The 16,011-nt window shown below is 38.6% G+C and overlaps 1 protein-coding gene across 3 annotated transcripts in view; it reads right to left on the reverse strand.

The window, feature by feature from the left end:
* The window catches only part of SAMSN1 (SAM domain, SH3 domain and nuclear localization signals 1), an 86,308-nt gene that overhangs the window by 49,477 nt on the left and 20,820 nt on the right, over positions 1-16,011 (reverse strand). For 2 of the 3 annotated variants that reach the window (XM_084519771.1, XM_084519772.1), the window contains exons 6-9: positions 12,235-12,302; positions 9,566-9,634; positions 5,918-6,041; positions 4,375-4,751 (exon numbers count right to left, since the gene is read on the reverse strand). In XM_084519771.1, the coding sequence (XP_084375897.1) occupies positions 4,375-4,751; positions 5,918-6,041; positions 9,566-9,634; positions 12,235-12,302 (638 nt within the window). The remainder of the gene's footprint in view (positions 1-4,374; positions 4,752-5,917; positions 6,042-9,565; positions 9,635-12,234; positions 12,303-16,011) is intronic. The other variant, XM_084519773.1, reaches the window with a different exon arrangement.

The raw sequence follows: 16,011 nt of genomic DNA on the forward strand, positions 1-16,011 counted from the left end.
TTTACTGATAATTTACTATCTGCATATCAAACTTCGATTAAGGTTAGGCTCCAATCAGATTTGTATATGTTGCCAGGGTGAATCTGGATAGTGTGTATACAACCTAGAGATTTGTCTGTTCCCATAACTAAATTGGCCACAGTTTGCTGACAGAATAGGACCTGAGTCTTACATATACAAGTTTTGGCTATTTGCTTCAATTCGGGACATTCAGGCATTTCAGTACCACATCTCAGGCTCTCTCTTCCACATCATGCTGTAGCAAAAACAAGAGAGTAGGTGCCAAGCCAAGATCAGCCAAGAAAATAACATTTTACTTTACTTATAGAATCAGAAAGAGTATTATGCAAAATTTTGGGTTTACTCTAGTAAGTAAATCAACATCAGAAAGAACATCTGTATCATCCTCTGAGTCTAATCCCCTCATAGCAAAATCACCAGTGTTGGCTTTTTTGATTCTTTAAAAGCAAAACCAAAAATCCAGTCCTTGTAATCTTCAATTGAGCCAGTTGGTAGAATGTAAATGCAAAGAATGAGATGTCTTACCACTGCCTGTAATCTAAATCTAAAGAGACTAAACCCACAGAGATACATTAAAGTCAGGGAGCAAACTGCCCATCGGGAAAGCAGATGGCAAAATAAACAATAATGCAGAAAAAAAGAAAAAGCACTAAACCTCTTGCTGGCACTTAATAGTAACATGTGCAGGACAAATCTCACCAGGGTAGAGAATGTTAACAGACTGTTTGTGACAAAATGAAATAGAATTATTTGAATTGACACTTATGCTCTCATAAATCTGACCCATACATCCATACTATTAAAATACTAATAGCATTTGCCCAGGGGCTTCAGCCTTAGCTTGAGATGCTGAGAGTTGCTTCCATTAGGAGCTGGCATATGATGGAGGCCAGTGTTCCCGACACAATCTGGCTTCTACAGGGAATCCTATTGACTCACAGACAGGAGGACTCACCCCAAAGAGCACAGTCTTTATGCACTTCTCTGAGCCTATTTCTGCCAAAACTCTGGCCCAAAGGTCTGTCTCCAGGGGCTCTCCTTTGTAGTCTGTGCTGCTGAGCCTATCCAGGGTATCACTGCTGCATCTTTATTAACTTTTTCTAGGTCAGTTTTCTCTCTCTCCCTATTATAGTTCTATCAATCAATGCTTTAGCCTTTCTGTTTTCTATGTCTGTAGTGGGTTTACGTGGCAAGGTTTTGGTAGCAGGGGGCTATAGGAGTGGTTTCTGTGAGAAAGATCTAGAAGCTGCCCCATGTTTGGGAAGGGCCCCGTTGTTTTCCAGAGCTGAGCCAATAAGTGATGTTGTTTTGCGCCTCTGTGAGAGCATATTTAAGACAGGGAAAAAACCGCTGCGCCACACAGCAGCTGGGAGGGAGAGAGCAGTGAGGAATGGCCTTGCAGGCACCAAGGTCAGTGTAGAAGAAGGGGGAGAGGTGCCCCAGGCGCCGGAGCAGAAGTCCCCTGCGGCCTGTGGTGAGGACCATGGTGAAGCAGGTTGTCCCCCTGCAGCCCATGGAGTACCACGGTGGAGCAGAGTTCCATGCTGCAGCCCGTGGAGGAGATCATGGTGGAGCAGGTGGCCCTGCACCGATGGAGGCTGCCGCCTGTGGAAGACCCCTGCCAGAGCAGATTTTGGGCCGGACCTGTAGCCCATGGAGACGAGCCCACATAGGAGCAGGTGGCCTGGCAGGAGCTGCTGCCCATAGGGGAGCCAGGTTGGAGCAGTTTTCTCCTGAGGGATGGACCCCGTGGTACGGACCCATACCTGGAGCAGTTCTGGAAGAGCTGCTGCCTGTGGAAAGCCCACGTCGGATCAGTTCATTAAGGACTGCATCCCGTGGGTGGGACCCCACAGCACAGGGGACGAGACTGACCGAGAAGGAGCGGCAGAGAAGCGCTGTAGACTGACCATAACCCCCATTCCCCTGTTCCCCTGCGCCGCTCGGGGGGAGGAGATGGAAGAGGGTGGATGGGGGGGGAAGGTGCTTTTGGTTTCTTTCCTTTGTTTCTCACTTCTCTAGCTTGTTAGTAATGAGCAATAAATCTTACTATCTTCTTATGCTGAGTCTGTTTTGCCCGTTACAATAATTATTGAGTGATTTTCTCATCCTTATCTCAACCCTTGAGCCCTTTTCACATATTTTCTCCCCATTCCTCTTTGAGGAGGGGGAGTGTGAGAGCAGCTGTGGTGGAGCTCGGCTGCCCACTCGAGCGAAACCACGACAATGTCAAATCCCTTGAAAATCTTCTGTGCTTCATTTAGAAAGACAAATCCCATGTATCATGTACTGCTTTTGTTGCGTGGACTACTATATCATATATATATATATATATAAAAGCTAAATGACTACCTTAATGTATTTAAGAATATGATTGCTATATTGACCCACTTCATTGCAGCAACGATCTGTTGTGTGTGTGTACCTTTCCTAAAGATGTATAAGGACACATTAGAGAAAATGCTGTTTTCAGCACGTACAAAGTCAGGACAGGAGACTCTCTGATATGAGGTTCTGGTTACTCGGGGCTCCATTTGAACACCCAGCTGGCAGGTGTCTGCAGCTATCTTGCCTCCTGTGGTTTAGATTCACTTTCCTGGGAGCTGGCATTATTGCACAGTATCACAGAATCACAGAACGGTTTGAATTGGAAGAGACCTTAAAGAGCAGTTCCAAGCCCTTTGCTACGGGCAGGGACACCTCCCACTAGACCAGGTTACTCAAAGCCCCATCTAGCCTGGCCTTGAACACCTCCAGGGAGGGGGCATCCACAGCTTCTTTGGGCAATCTGTACCTCACCACCTTCACAGTAAAGAATTTCTTCCTAAATCTACCCTCTTTCAGTTTAAAACCATTACTCTTTGTCCTATCACTACACTCCATAACAAGGAGTCTCTCTCCTGCTTTCTTGTAGGTCCTCTTTAGGTAGTGACTCCCTCAGCCTGTCTTCTTAAGAGTGTTTAACAGCACGGGTCCCAGTACCAACCCCTGGGAACACCACTCGTCACTCTACTTGGACATTGAGCAGTTGACAACAACTTCTTGAGTACAACCATCCAGCCAATTCCTTGCCCACCAAGCAGCCTATCAGTCAAATCCATGTCTCTTCAATTTAGAGACAAGAATTTCGTGGGGGACAGTGTCAAATTCTTTGCACAAGTCCAGGTAGATGATGTCAATTGGTCTTCTCTTACCTACCAGTGCTGTAACCCCATCATAGAAGGCCACCAGATACTTCAGGCATGATCTGCTCTTGACGAAGCCATGCTGGTTGTCACCTAACACCTCTTTATTTTCCATGTGCCTTAGTACAGTTTCCAGTAGGATCTGCTCCATGATCTTGCTGGCACAGAGGTGAAACTGACTGGCCTTGTAGTACCCCCAGTCTTCCTTTTTTCCCTTTTTAAAAATTTGGATTATGCTTCTCCCCTTCAAAGGGAAATTCCTTCAGTCCCTGGAGCACTGTAGGAGGGTAGAGCCATAAAAGGAAAGGAGGCTACTCTTTACTTTTCTTTCCCCCTGATATTCTTCAGTCAGCTGGTTACTTCAGTCACTTTCCATGTGCTTACCACCATCACATGGAGTGCCAGAAGACCTGTTGTGTCCAGTAAGAAGAGGGAGAAAAATCTCATCACAGTGTCCATCATTTGTATATCTTGCCAACTGAAGTTTTTCTTTCCCTCCCCTCCCCCAAGTTTTAAATTGTCTTAAAACAAACAAGCAAACAAAAGTAAATAAAACAGAAAGGTGTTCTACACATAGCTATCCAGAAAGACAATTTCAGAACAAGATCATAATCTGCTCCTTTCTATCCACCCCTAAGAACTTCTTGTTGCCACAAAGGTAATTGCAAAAAACAGGTTCCAACAGCTGACCTGATCCAAGAAGGCAGAAACATCAATACTTCTTCAGCCTTTGAACTTTCTCTAAATAACCCTAGTGTCCTTTACTACAGTGACCTCTAGGGGTCTGATCCAAGCCCACTGGTTTCATTGACCTTTCAACTGACTTTTGCTTACCCCAGATTTCCAAAAAAAAGCTTTCTAAGCCTGGAAGGATGAGTATTTAATATCTAGATAAAAAATCCAATGTGTCTGATGAGAAGCATAATAGTCTAAACCTTTCCGGCTCAATGCTGCTGATGTCTGCATGGTTGAAAATGAACTACCTCAGGGTATATGAACCCCTGGTGTTAGTCTGAATGACACATTCATGTCCATTTACTTGAAATCTAAATCTGTTTTACTGCATTTCATAACCATATGGAAAATGACAGCATCTCTTTATGCTAAACCAGAGCAAAAACTTCCACTTTTTACACACTTCAGCACAAAAGAAACCACTTTCACTTACCCAGGAGTACTGCAGATCCATATCAGTTAGGGAATAAGTAAGATGTGGGTGATGAGAAGAGCAAGTACAGTTTTCCCATTCTTCTATTTTTGAAATCAAGAAATCACAAGGACAGAGCTGGTTATCAGGAAATGGCTTCCAGTCACTCCACAAATGAAATTCAGCTTCTGAATGGATTGAAATTGTTCCTAAATTATTAAATTTGGAAGTATATGATCGCTCCAAAGATGCAGAAATAAACTCTGCCCTAGTCTCAGTCTCTTCTTTTCTCCTCACATTGTCTTTCCAGATCTTTTTTTCCTGAGGTTTTGTTAGTTTCATGCATGAAGTTAATGCTTCTTCATCCTCTTCAGAGAGATAAGGATCTTCTAAGGTATCTTTAAAAATACAAATACTTGTATTATAATGTGTTGCACTTCAAACACTTCAAACAGAACATAACAGAGTGTTTTTTTTGTTTGTTTGTTTGTTTTGTTTGTTTGTTTTTAAGTGGTGTATGTTGCATTTTAAATAATGAAACAGCCAAGAACTACATTAGAAAAAAACCTTCATAATTAGGGAGATGGAAAGGATTTTGTAGTGGGTCAGACATCTGAGCCAAAAGCAAGATTTATTCTCCATTTTGTAAATTTGTGTCGTTCCCTCAAAAGCCTGGAAATTCGTACTGTTTCTGCAATGAACATAAAAATTTGCTAATTAGATGTCATATTGCTGCAATAGTTGCAGAGAGTGTGCATTTAGTTTAAATACTGGAAAAAGGTCAGATGGGTTTTCTAGATAAATTCTCTCCCATATCTTTCCATTTCTTTCTAAATTACAAAGTAGTTGCTGAAATCTAAATTTCCTCATGTGTTTCAGCTCCAAAAATGACCTGTTTGGAGTAGTTCATCAGATAATTTAAACTCAATTGCTGGTATTAGCTTTAAAATAATCATATATACCGGTGCATTCTACTTCAAATGCATGCACCATTAAATAAATGTTGGCAAAATAAGTTCAGGTGAAGAACTGCTGCACAGTCAGACCAGTGATCTGTAGGAGGAGACTCAAGAAAATAACCCATGCTCAGCATCAATTTAGAACACCACGTCTTATAGGCTAAGGCAATCAGGTATGATGAGATTGACTTTTGTGTCATTCCGCAGACCTTCTTGCACTCCCAGCTGCTACTGACTCATGGATTAACACTGAAAGTTATCTCTGCATTTGTTTTTCTTTCCTGATATGAAACACGATACAAAAACAGGAACTACTCTTAAAAACAAATTGTCCTCAGCATGAAGGCCCCAGTATTATACAATTCTATTTAGCTGAAATCCCCACTTGCGAGATACACTGTTACAAAACTCAAGCTAGTGTGACAGGAAACAGGTTTTCACACTACCAGGAAGTCAGCACTAAAGTGCTATCACAGTAACATCTCAGCTAGGGTTTGAAAATCGTGGGTGGTGAATGACAGACCAGGAGAGGACTGTTTATAGTTATGCTCAATACTGACATTTGCCAAGTGTTGGAAAGAATGCTGATATGATGCTTTACTTACTAAGAGGGATCAAAACATGTTTGACATCCTCCAAGCTTTGTGTGTTGTTTTTTTTGGTTCGGACCAATTTCTGCAATCGTTTTAATGTTCCCATGGACTCTGCTTTATCATCTGCTTCTGTAGCCTGGCGAAAAAACAAATATGTTAATAGTATTAAAACCTCAACAAACAAACAAACAAACAAAACCAACAACAAAATCTACAGGTAACCTGGTGCTTATTTTGAGAACAAGAAAATCTCATCTTCAAAGAATTAATTATCTTCACAATGGTTTAAAACTTAGGCATTTTCTTACCTGTGACAAATAGATACAAAAAAAGGAAAAGGCAAGTCACAAGAGACAAAAAATTTTGATCTGTGTTTGTATTGCTATTTACATATTACTTTAATACACAATAAATTACTTAATACTTAATTCCAAAAAGAATTTTAATACTTATGTCTCCTATGTTATCCAGAATCATGTTAAGCATGCTCAGAAATCCCAGAAATGTCAAACTACTGCATTTAAATTTGTATGGTAGTGTATTCTGAAATACTGATCAGTATAATTCCTTAAATCAAGGGTTTGCTTTCTTTCCTAGACTAAATAGCAATAACATAAATGACAATTCAGATCTATTATTGTTCAATTCAATAATGCCTGATTGATGTAACTCAAGGTTTGGGTTTTACAGACTGTTAGAGAGGAACTTAGTGAATACGTGGCCATCTCCCATGCTTTCAAGTTGTATTAAACCAGCAGCTGTTGCAAATCAGTCCAGAAACTGTTGAGTTCTCTTTCAGTCTGACTTAAAATCCTCTCTGCCTTCTTAAGGAGTCTGTAAATAAAGACTAAGCAGATCCACCTTAAAGCTCTAGTAAGCTTAGGGTCCTTTTACAGCTTGTATCTGAATATTCATCAACTGTGGGTCAAATCCAAACACTGTTAGATTAGTCATGTTCTGATTTATTTCAAGCCCTTGTCTCCTCGTCCAAATTCAGGATAGCAGGACTGTGGTTTTAGCTTATTTAAGGATAGAAATTGAAGTGTAATTTTTCAGTCCCCCATTGTGTAATGTCTTTGCAAAATGAATCACAAGGGACTTAAAATGCTAATATTGCTCTGTTAGATGAGAACTCTCGTAGCAATAATCATTTTTTCACTTATAAGTAATAATACAAAAGCAACATGATGACTGAGGTATGATCTGGGATTTCCATCATGGAGACATCAAGATAAACAGAAGATAATCTATTCAGATAATTTTTTAATGGCAAACTCTAATCCTCTTTGCTTTTCATTGGAGAGAGTCTACTGTTAGTGAAATGCCATCTGTACTTAATAAATGCAGGAACCCTCTTGTACAGAGAAACAAACTCATGCAGTATCAGTCAGTGATGGGACAGCTTTTAAATTTACAGTATTTTATTTTGGTTTACCTAAGCATTAAAACCCAGAAGTTTAGTTCCCTATCCAAATGAAATAAAATGTTCCTTTCTGTAGAAACCAAATAGACCAACAGATTAACTGATCCTTGTGTCTCACACAATTTAGGTGTTGTCCTGGCAAGCTTTAGCCAGAGATTTTTGAAACTGTTAAATGTTACGCTTTGGTTTCAAGCAACTTTCTTCTTGCTGCTTTTGTTATATGGAAAGTGGCATCTCTGGTTGCTACTGTCCACAGTATAGCGGAAGGAAGTATAGTGCTACTGGTTGGACTAGTAATGATGGATACTAATTTGGAGTATGCTACTTTCCAGTACATTCTTCCTCTGTGCAAGTGGAATGATATTCAGCAAGGAATGCTGGGGGGATATTGGAAGCCAATACACAAAGCAATAAGACTCCCCTCACAAAAATTGTTAATTTCAGACACATTTAAAGACCTTTGACTTTGGTGATTTTTTGTTTGTTTTTTCATTTGTTTGTTTGTTTGTATGTTTGTTTTCCTTTGTGTTTTAGGGTCAGAGCATTTGCTTATCTGAATATTAAGCTATGCTTGTACAATCAGTGACCAAAGCTATCTATAATTATAGAATCATAGAACTGTTTGGGTTGGAAGGGACCTTAGAGACCCTTTAGTTACACCCCTCCTGCCATGGGCAGGGACACCTTCCATTAGACCAGGTTGTTCAAACCCACCTCCAGGGAAGTTCCAGTGCCTCACCACCCTCTGAGTGAAGAATTTCCTCATAAAATCTAATCTAAATCTCTCCTTTTTTAGTTTCAAACCATTCACACAGAATCACAGAATCACAGAATTTTCTAGGTTGGAAGAGACCTCAAGATCATCGAGTCCAACCTCTGACCTAACGCTAAATTCCCCCATGTCCTTTCATTGTCTGACTGAGTAAAAAGTTACTCTCTGCCTTTTATATAAGCCCCTGTAAGTACTGAAAAGCTGCAATAAGGTCACCCCTGAGCCTTCTCCAGGCTGCACAGCCCCAGCTCTCTCAGCCTTTCTTCATAGAAGAAAGCTCCTGAAGCTATCTATAAGCTAAGGATTCCCTCAAGAATAAGAATATTCTTTATTTCACTGCTTGAGAGATATCAATCATGCAAAATGTTGTCACATCACAAATAAAATAAAATAAATAAATAAATAAAAACCAAGAAAAATCACAAGCTGTGTTTTAGTTGCAAATAATTGCATGAAGTGTACATGAATAATTATGGCCAAAAGTATACATTTAAAAATGTACTTATCAACATGTATTACAGACAAAAAGAGTTAAATTGTGCCTGGTAAACAGTTCTCAGTGTATCTTAATATATTCCAAATACCTTAGAAATCCCTGCTCACTGAGATGCTCTAAGGATTAACCTGGTGACAGAAGTACAGCAATTTGAAAGCTAAATGTAAAACACTGTTGGCCTGAATCCAGCTATCTCTGTCCTGTTGAGCACTCCCTTTCCTGGGTGTAACTGCATTAATTTCAATAAAAGTACTTGCACAGCATGTCACTTTTCAGCATAAAGAATTTAGTCATGGCAGAGTCTAGTCTTCATGATTTTCCCTGAACTCATTTGCCTTTCCCAAAGAGCTGCAATGATTTAATCATAATTAGTATTGCACTTACATTCACAGTACAATATAATAGTAAGAAGACAAAAATTATTGCATCCTTATTGTGTCTATGGTGCTACTATTATTGTAATGTAGAAATTTTTGAAAGTTTCGGTAATATTCCTGCTGCACATAATGACTATTAAAGTAGTACATGATATAGAGTGTTCTACTAGATTTGTACACAGAGTTCTGTAAAATTTGAATAAATTTTATGTTAAAAAAAATCAGTAAAGACACTATCAACCAATATACAAACAAGTACTAAAACTTCTTTTGTACGCTCCTGCCTGTATATACCAGTCTAACCTTTAAATATTCACACTACTTTAGTCTGATTCTCTAGCTACTCAGCAATAACTTCAGAGACAAACTTAGCAGGCTAGGATTATAGGTAGATTTTATCTCATGGAATCACAGAGCAATAAGAAGATATTCTATAAAACATAAAGAAATATGATTAATAGCATGGATTTGGATAAAGATCTTTCAACTTTTAAGGAAGCCACATGCAGTAAAGGAAACCCTATTAAAACATCATGTTCTTTCTATGCTATCCACTGATGAAAAAAAGTGAACAATTTTCATGGCAACTCACCATTTCACCATTACCAGCTGCTCTTGGATTGTGAACTCGTGGTGGAATCCACTGCTCATAATTTATCACCTAGATGGTAAGAAAAGTAAAAAAGAAAAAAAAAAATCCGACATAAATGATTACTATCACGTCATTGAATACAGCAGTTTTTCAATGAAGTACCGTGTGCATACAAAAGCAATGGCTGACAGACACAAGCTTCTGGCACCCAGTGAAATCAGTTTGATATCAAGCTGTGTTAATATCCTCAGCTATCTGGGACATCTTGGAAGCATCAGTGTGTGCATTAAATCATGGGATGCTTGGATCTCATCCTAGATCTTGGCTCTCCTTTCTGTGTGAGCAGGAAAGTCCCAAGTCTTTCCTCAGCATATCCCTGGTTGAGGAACAAGTGTCACTGGTGCATTTCTGCAAAGAGCCTCATTCATTTTGCTTCTTTTTGCCTGTAATGTTGAGCCCCAGGGGTGTGAGTATGAATTGGATTAATAATGCAGAGAAAATGGGATGGTCCTCAGAACTAAGCAAAGACAAGTCTATATATACTTTCATCATCAATTTCTTGGGCGCAACGTCCTCTTGAGAGGAACATCATGAGAATACACTTTCCCTGGGGCACTGATGAAGTCCCCGGTGGGCAAGCCTGACAGTGCTTATAGCTTATCAGTGAAAGTAATGAACGCTAGCCTTTTTTCTTCATGAATATGAATGACACTTTGAAGGCTAAATGCAACCTAAGAATTTACGTGAGAAATGAGGCATGAAACATTTTTGAAAATGTATTAGCCCAAAACTGTATTACTTCATATTTTATTTCTTTTCCAAATGTACTACAAAGAGCTTGGGCTATCAAAGGAGCCCTGCTAGACATGAACAAACAAGAACAAAGAAAAGAAAAATAAATGCAGATGGTAAAGCTATTTTTTATGGTAAAGTTCAATTATTACAGTGTTTCTCATGCTGTGTCCCTCAGCCTGTACTTTTGTTCCAATCTCCTGTTTTCCATTGCTTACAGACTGAAAGGAATGGAATGAAATGAGCTTCTAGTTAGGAACTGTAGAGGAACTAAAGTTTTCCTGAAGCACTCAGAGAAGTTTATTTGCTTTAAGAGAGAGAGATAAAATATTCATTTATTTTAGTTGTTCTTTTTTGCACATTTGACTCTTCCATGTCTCATAGAATCACAGACTCATGTCGCCTCTGTGGAACATCTAGTAAGAGCAGGTTTGCTACAGAAGGTTGCCCATGTCTGTGTCCTGGCAGATTTTAACCATCTCCAAAATTCCATGCTCAGATTCCATGGCCAATCTGAGCATCCTCTTTCAGCCACCCTCACAGTTAAAAAAAAAAAAAAAAGAGCTTTCTTTATGTTAAATGGAATTTTCAGTATTTCAGTTTGTGCCCGTTGCCTGTTGTCCTGTCACTAGGCACCCGTGACAAGAGCTGAATCTCTTTTCTTTACTCTCCCATCAGGTATTTATACACATGGGTTGGATAGAATCATAGAATAGCTCAGGTTGGAAGGGATTTTATAGATCCTTTAGTTCCAATCCCTCTTCCATAGGCAGAGATGCCACCCATTAGACGAGATTGCCTAGGGCCCCGTCCAAGCTGGCCTTGACCACCTCCAGGGATGGGGCATCCACAGCCTCTCTGGGCAACCAGTTCCAGTGCTTCACCATCCTCTGAGTGAAGTAATACCCCTGAGCCTTTTCTGCTTTAGGCAGAACAAGTCCAGCTCTCTCAACTTCTTGTATAACAGGTGTTCCAGTACCTTAACCATCTTTGTGGCCTTTCACTGGATTTACTCCAGTATTTCCTTGTTTATTTTGTATCCAGGAGCCAATAGCTGGATGCAGCGCCCATATGGAGTGGGTCAGCTCACCAGTGCTAAGCAAAGGAGAAGGATCACCCTCCTCAATTTGCTGGCAATGCTCTGCCTAATGCAGCCCAGAAGGCTGTTGATCTTTGCTCCAATGACACATTGCTGGCTCATGGTCAGCTTGGTGTCAACCAGGACTCATTGGTCCTTTTCTGCTAAGCTGCTTTCCAGCCAGTTGGACCCCAGCCTGTACCAAGGGAAGGGGTTATTCATCCCCAGGTTCAGGACTTTGCACTTCCCTTTATTGAACATTATGAGGTTTATGTTGGCCTATTTTTCCATCCGGTTGAAGTCCCTCTGAAGGGCACAACCCTCTGGTGTATCACTTTCTCTGCTGCTCACTGCTCATCAGCTGATGAGTTGTTAACTACATTTATGTTACTATTATTATGCAAACCCAGGGGTCAGAATTCCTTATTTGCTCATACTAGTGGGCTGATTAATGTAGTATTATGAAGAGGAGACATGATATATATTTATATAAATTCGAAAAGCATTAGAATACATGTACCAAAAAGACTGATATAAATATTTGGTACAGGTCTTGCTTTTTACAATTCTAGCACATCAATTTAAAAGAAATGTGTTTGTTCAGGAAAATGAAAAGTTTTCTGAGTAATAAAACCCATATGTTCATCACAATGCTCAGATAGTTATTAGTCTTTCGAGCCTGGCTTTTAAAATACACAGGTATATTGACCATGAAGTTGGCAAATTCATACTGAATGGAAGGAAGAAATATGCTTGATGTTTGAATGACATTTTAGAATCTGAAGAGTAGTTCTTTTACCTGGCATGTTGTTTCTTCTATCTTCTTTCCTTTCAGTAAATGCATCCCATCACCAATAATACTATCTTCTGAGAATTGTGAATTGCGACCAAGAAAAAAAAAAAAAAAAGGAAAGAAAATGTGCTTTCAAATATCCTGTTTTAAGTTTTTTCAAGGAGTATCATTTGAATTGCACTTGATATTTTGAGCTGACATTTTGACTCTGAAGTTAATCTTGTATCATTTAAGCATGCATTTTATCTCAAAACTACTTTGAAGTTAGACTACAGAACAAACTGACAAACTGACACACACAAATAAAACTCATTCATGCTTATTTCTTTGTCTGAATTTAGTCCTCAGTCTACTAATCCAAACTCCCACCAAGTGCTCCCTCCTGCTCAGCTATTTAGCACAGAAATGTTTGAAATATTCATATAAAAAAATGAAGCCCCTGGGCAAAAATGGTCTTTGCAATTGAGATCTTTGTGACTTGATCTTTTGAAATTACTTTCAGAGGATGAACTTCCACCTATTCCTTCCAAGACATTAATGCTTTACTTGGGAAGAATATTTACCTTCATTACAACAATGAACAATAATAGGTCAAATGACTCTGAAAAGCCTACATTTTAATAAGTCTTTAAGAAGAAAAAGATCTACACTCACTTTGAAAGCTCTTCTCTCACTTCCAAAATTAAGTAAAGGCAAAGCATCTACAACTACACTATTATAGAAATACCCTAGCAATTGCATTCCATCAACACAGACATCAGAGGCACCCAGCTATTTTGCAAGAAAAAACAAAAGAAACATCACTTGCAAATCACAGCATTAAGTGCTACTCTAGCTTTCCAAAGTTATTAGGAAAGAGTAGGAATATTTGTTTTGTTTTGTTTTGTTTTCCTCATGAATCCTAACTTGGTTTCCTTATTGCTGCTGAGGAATACCTTACAATATAAGTAATTCTCCTTCTTGAAAAAGGACAGCTAACTTAAAATATAGATTCAGAAATGCTAATTATAGGCAGACAAAAATGATTGCCTTGTGTTTTTTTTTTTCCCTCTCTGATCAACAGAAAAAGAAAGGTTCATTCAACTTCAACTGACTGAGATTCTTCATCTATCATATGGAAAAAAAAAGTACTTTGATATAAGCATGCAAACTTATATTCAAAAAGGTAAGTAAGATCCCAGTCCTCAAAAAACCTAGACTTACATTAGAATTAAATGAGACCACAGTGTGTGTAAAGCTCGTGAAACACCCCTAATTTCATGTCAGTCGAACAGTTAAAGGGCAAGTTACAGGCAAGTTAGCCCCTATATTTTAATACTATTTTTAAAGAAAATTTTGAATCAAGAGACATACTTAGGGTTGTTAATATTCTTAAAGGACAACCCTCTTCAAACAAAAAATTGAAACAAAATAACACACAATCTTCCTCGTAATTACTTGGATATTGTAAGATTGAGTTAAAACCCAAAAATTACAATCTGAGCATGAGATGAAAAAGAGATACACTCCTTTCACACCTTAGTTCTGCCTTTAAAATATAGGTCAGTTGCACAGGAAACCCCCATCAAGCAATTTCCTTTATTTGGCATGTACGTCAACAGAAAGAGGGAAAATGGATCACAGAAATTATTTTGCCTTTAGTTTGCCTTTAGAGGTTTCCATAAGAGCTTATATATGCTTAGAAGACACTGTCTTTCTCCTACAGACCTGATTATTCCAGTAACACCCACATTTTCCAAAAAGTATGTTAGAGTCCAAAATCTAACATGACTGACCAGACATCTCAAGCACCTACAAATTTCCTTGAAGTCGCTGAGAGCCAGGTGTCTGATAATCCATCCATTTATTTAAATATAGAGCTAGCTGGACTTCTGTTGCCATCAAAACTCATGTCAATAAATTTTTATGCAAAGCCAGATTAACATAACTGGGCTCTTTCTGGTCACTTTTCTGTGAAGTGAGTTAGGAGCAACAGAGAATTACTCTGACTTACACTGCAAGGTATCAGTCCTTTTCTGCTTGTCTCAGAAATGCTCTTTAATGGAACTGGAATGACTGTGACTCACGTAATCAACTTTTTCAGTAATGGCACTTTCAGGCTGGCAAGTCTGGTGCTGATGATTTGGGTTTGGGCTTGTGACCAAAGATGGGTATTCCCACTGTTCTGTTTGTAAAATATGTATGTTTTACTGCCCAATAAGTTTGAAAAACTGATATATATTTATATATATTTTGTGTTTTTTTTTTTTTTTTTTTTTTTTTTTTTTTCTAGAGGTTGTACACACAGACACATTAAAGACCCAATGCAAAGGCTACAGGAGTCAAAGGATGTCTTTTCATTGACTTCAGTGAGATTTGGATCAGGTCTAACAGAAATTCATATTACGCAATAGACTTACAGACCTTGAAGGATTATCTCTGTTAAGGGAAAGGTTTGATCAATACTGACAAATTAGCTTGATCAATAGCAATGAACAGTAAATCTTCTGAAAAGTGGTTTTCACCACTGTGCAAAGGGGACTTCCCTTTTAATAATTTTACTGCAGTGTGGGAAAGGGAGATTTTTATTTAGCTGCCAGCTTTGCTTCCTGTTCCCTCTGGGCCCCTGCCCTTCAATTACAACACTTGTCAGCTTTTAAAATGTGCACTGCTTCTTTTGCATGCTTTGGATATTTAAAAGGGTGAAAAAAAAGAAAAAAAAAAAGTCTTGAGTCTGGAGGAAGGTCAAAAAGTTCTGTTCTCTGATTCAGCTTTTTTCCACCTCCAAACTGACAACCTGTGCAGTACACTGAAGAATCATTCTGAAATGTTTTTGGTTAAAAGTAAGACTTGTCAGGAAATAAATGTCTAATTTTTCTTTCTCCTATCATTTTCTATCTCCTATCATAACCTTTCTTCTTATAAAACAGTAAGACTCCTTTTCCCCTCATCAGTTCATCACAAGGGCAGAGTTCCTCTGAATTTTATTGTCATATCTTCATTCTTGTTCTGGTTCCTAGAAAGCCTATTCACACACATATGAGCAAATGCATTAGACATTACAATTTCAGATCTATTTTCACTTCACCACTTTATCTTCAAGTGATGAAGTGAATGAAACCCAGAGGGAAACCTGGCACTCTGTCCTCTACTATCTTTGGCATATCGAGTTAACAGTGGAATCTCTGAACAGTGGATGATACCTAAACCATTTGTACAGGAGATATTAAAAGTAAATACACTTCTCATCTTGTCACATTGCTAGCTTAAGCAGAGAATACAAGATACATCCACTTTAATCTTACATGTCAAGGTTTCTGTTTCTGTTAATACAGGTGCTGAACTTTTACTGTTTTGGTCTGATTAGACAACTGTAATGGCAAACTGACTTAAAAAAAATACAAATACAAACTTAATTCCTGGAAGCAATGTTAAGCAGATTGTCAAATAATTTTGATTTTTAAAAGTCTAATTTATGTTTAAGGTTTATCTTTAAGACAAGGTGACTGCTCAGTTGTTATTTCTTATGGTTAATTTAATGGATTTATACTGGTCAACTCTTAAACAGTGCACTAGCAAATTCCCATACATTAGCTGTAAAGTTGTTTCAATTAAAGTTCATTGAAACAGGCTTTAGAAAGATAATTGGATAAAAGATTTACCTACAAAAATCACACCTACACAAGAGGTTGGATATTTGGAGTACTGTAAAGGATACAGGGAACATGGATTCCTACTTTAGGCTCATATTATAATTGTCAAGCCCTGTGCAACATAACTATTGCGATTTACTGTAGAAGTCTT

The sequence above is a fragment of the Aythya ferina genome (assembly GCF_964211825.1).
Source record: "Aythya ferina genome assembly, chromosome: 1".
Taxonomy (NCBI): Eukaryota; Metazoa; Chordata; class Aves; order Anseriformes; family Anatidae; genus Aythya; species Aythya ferina.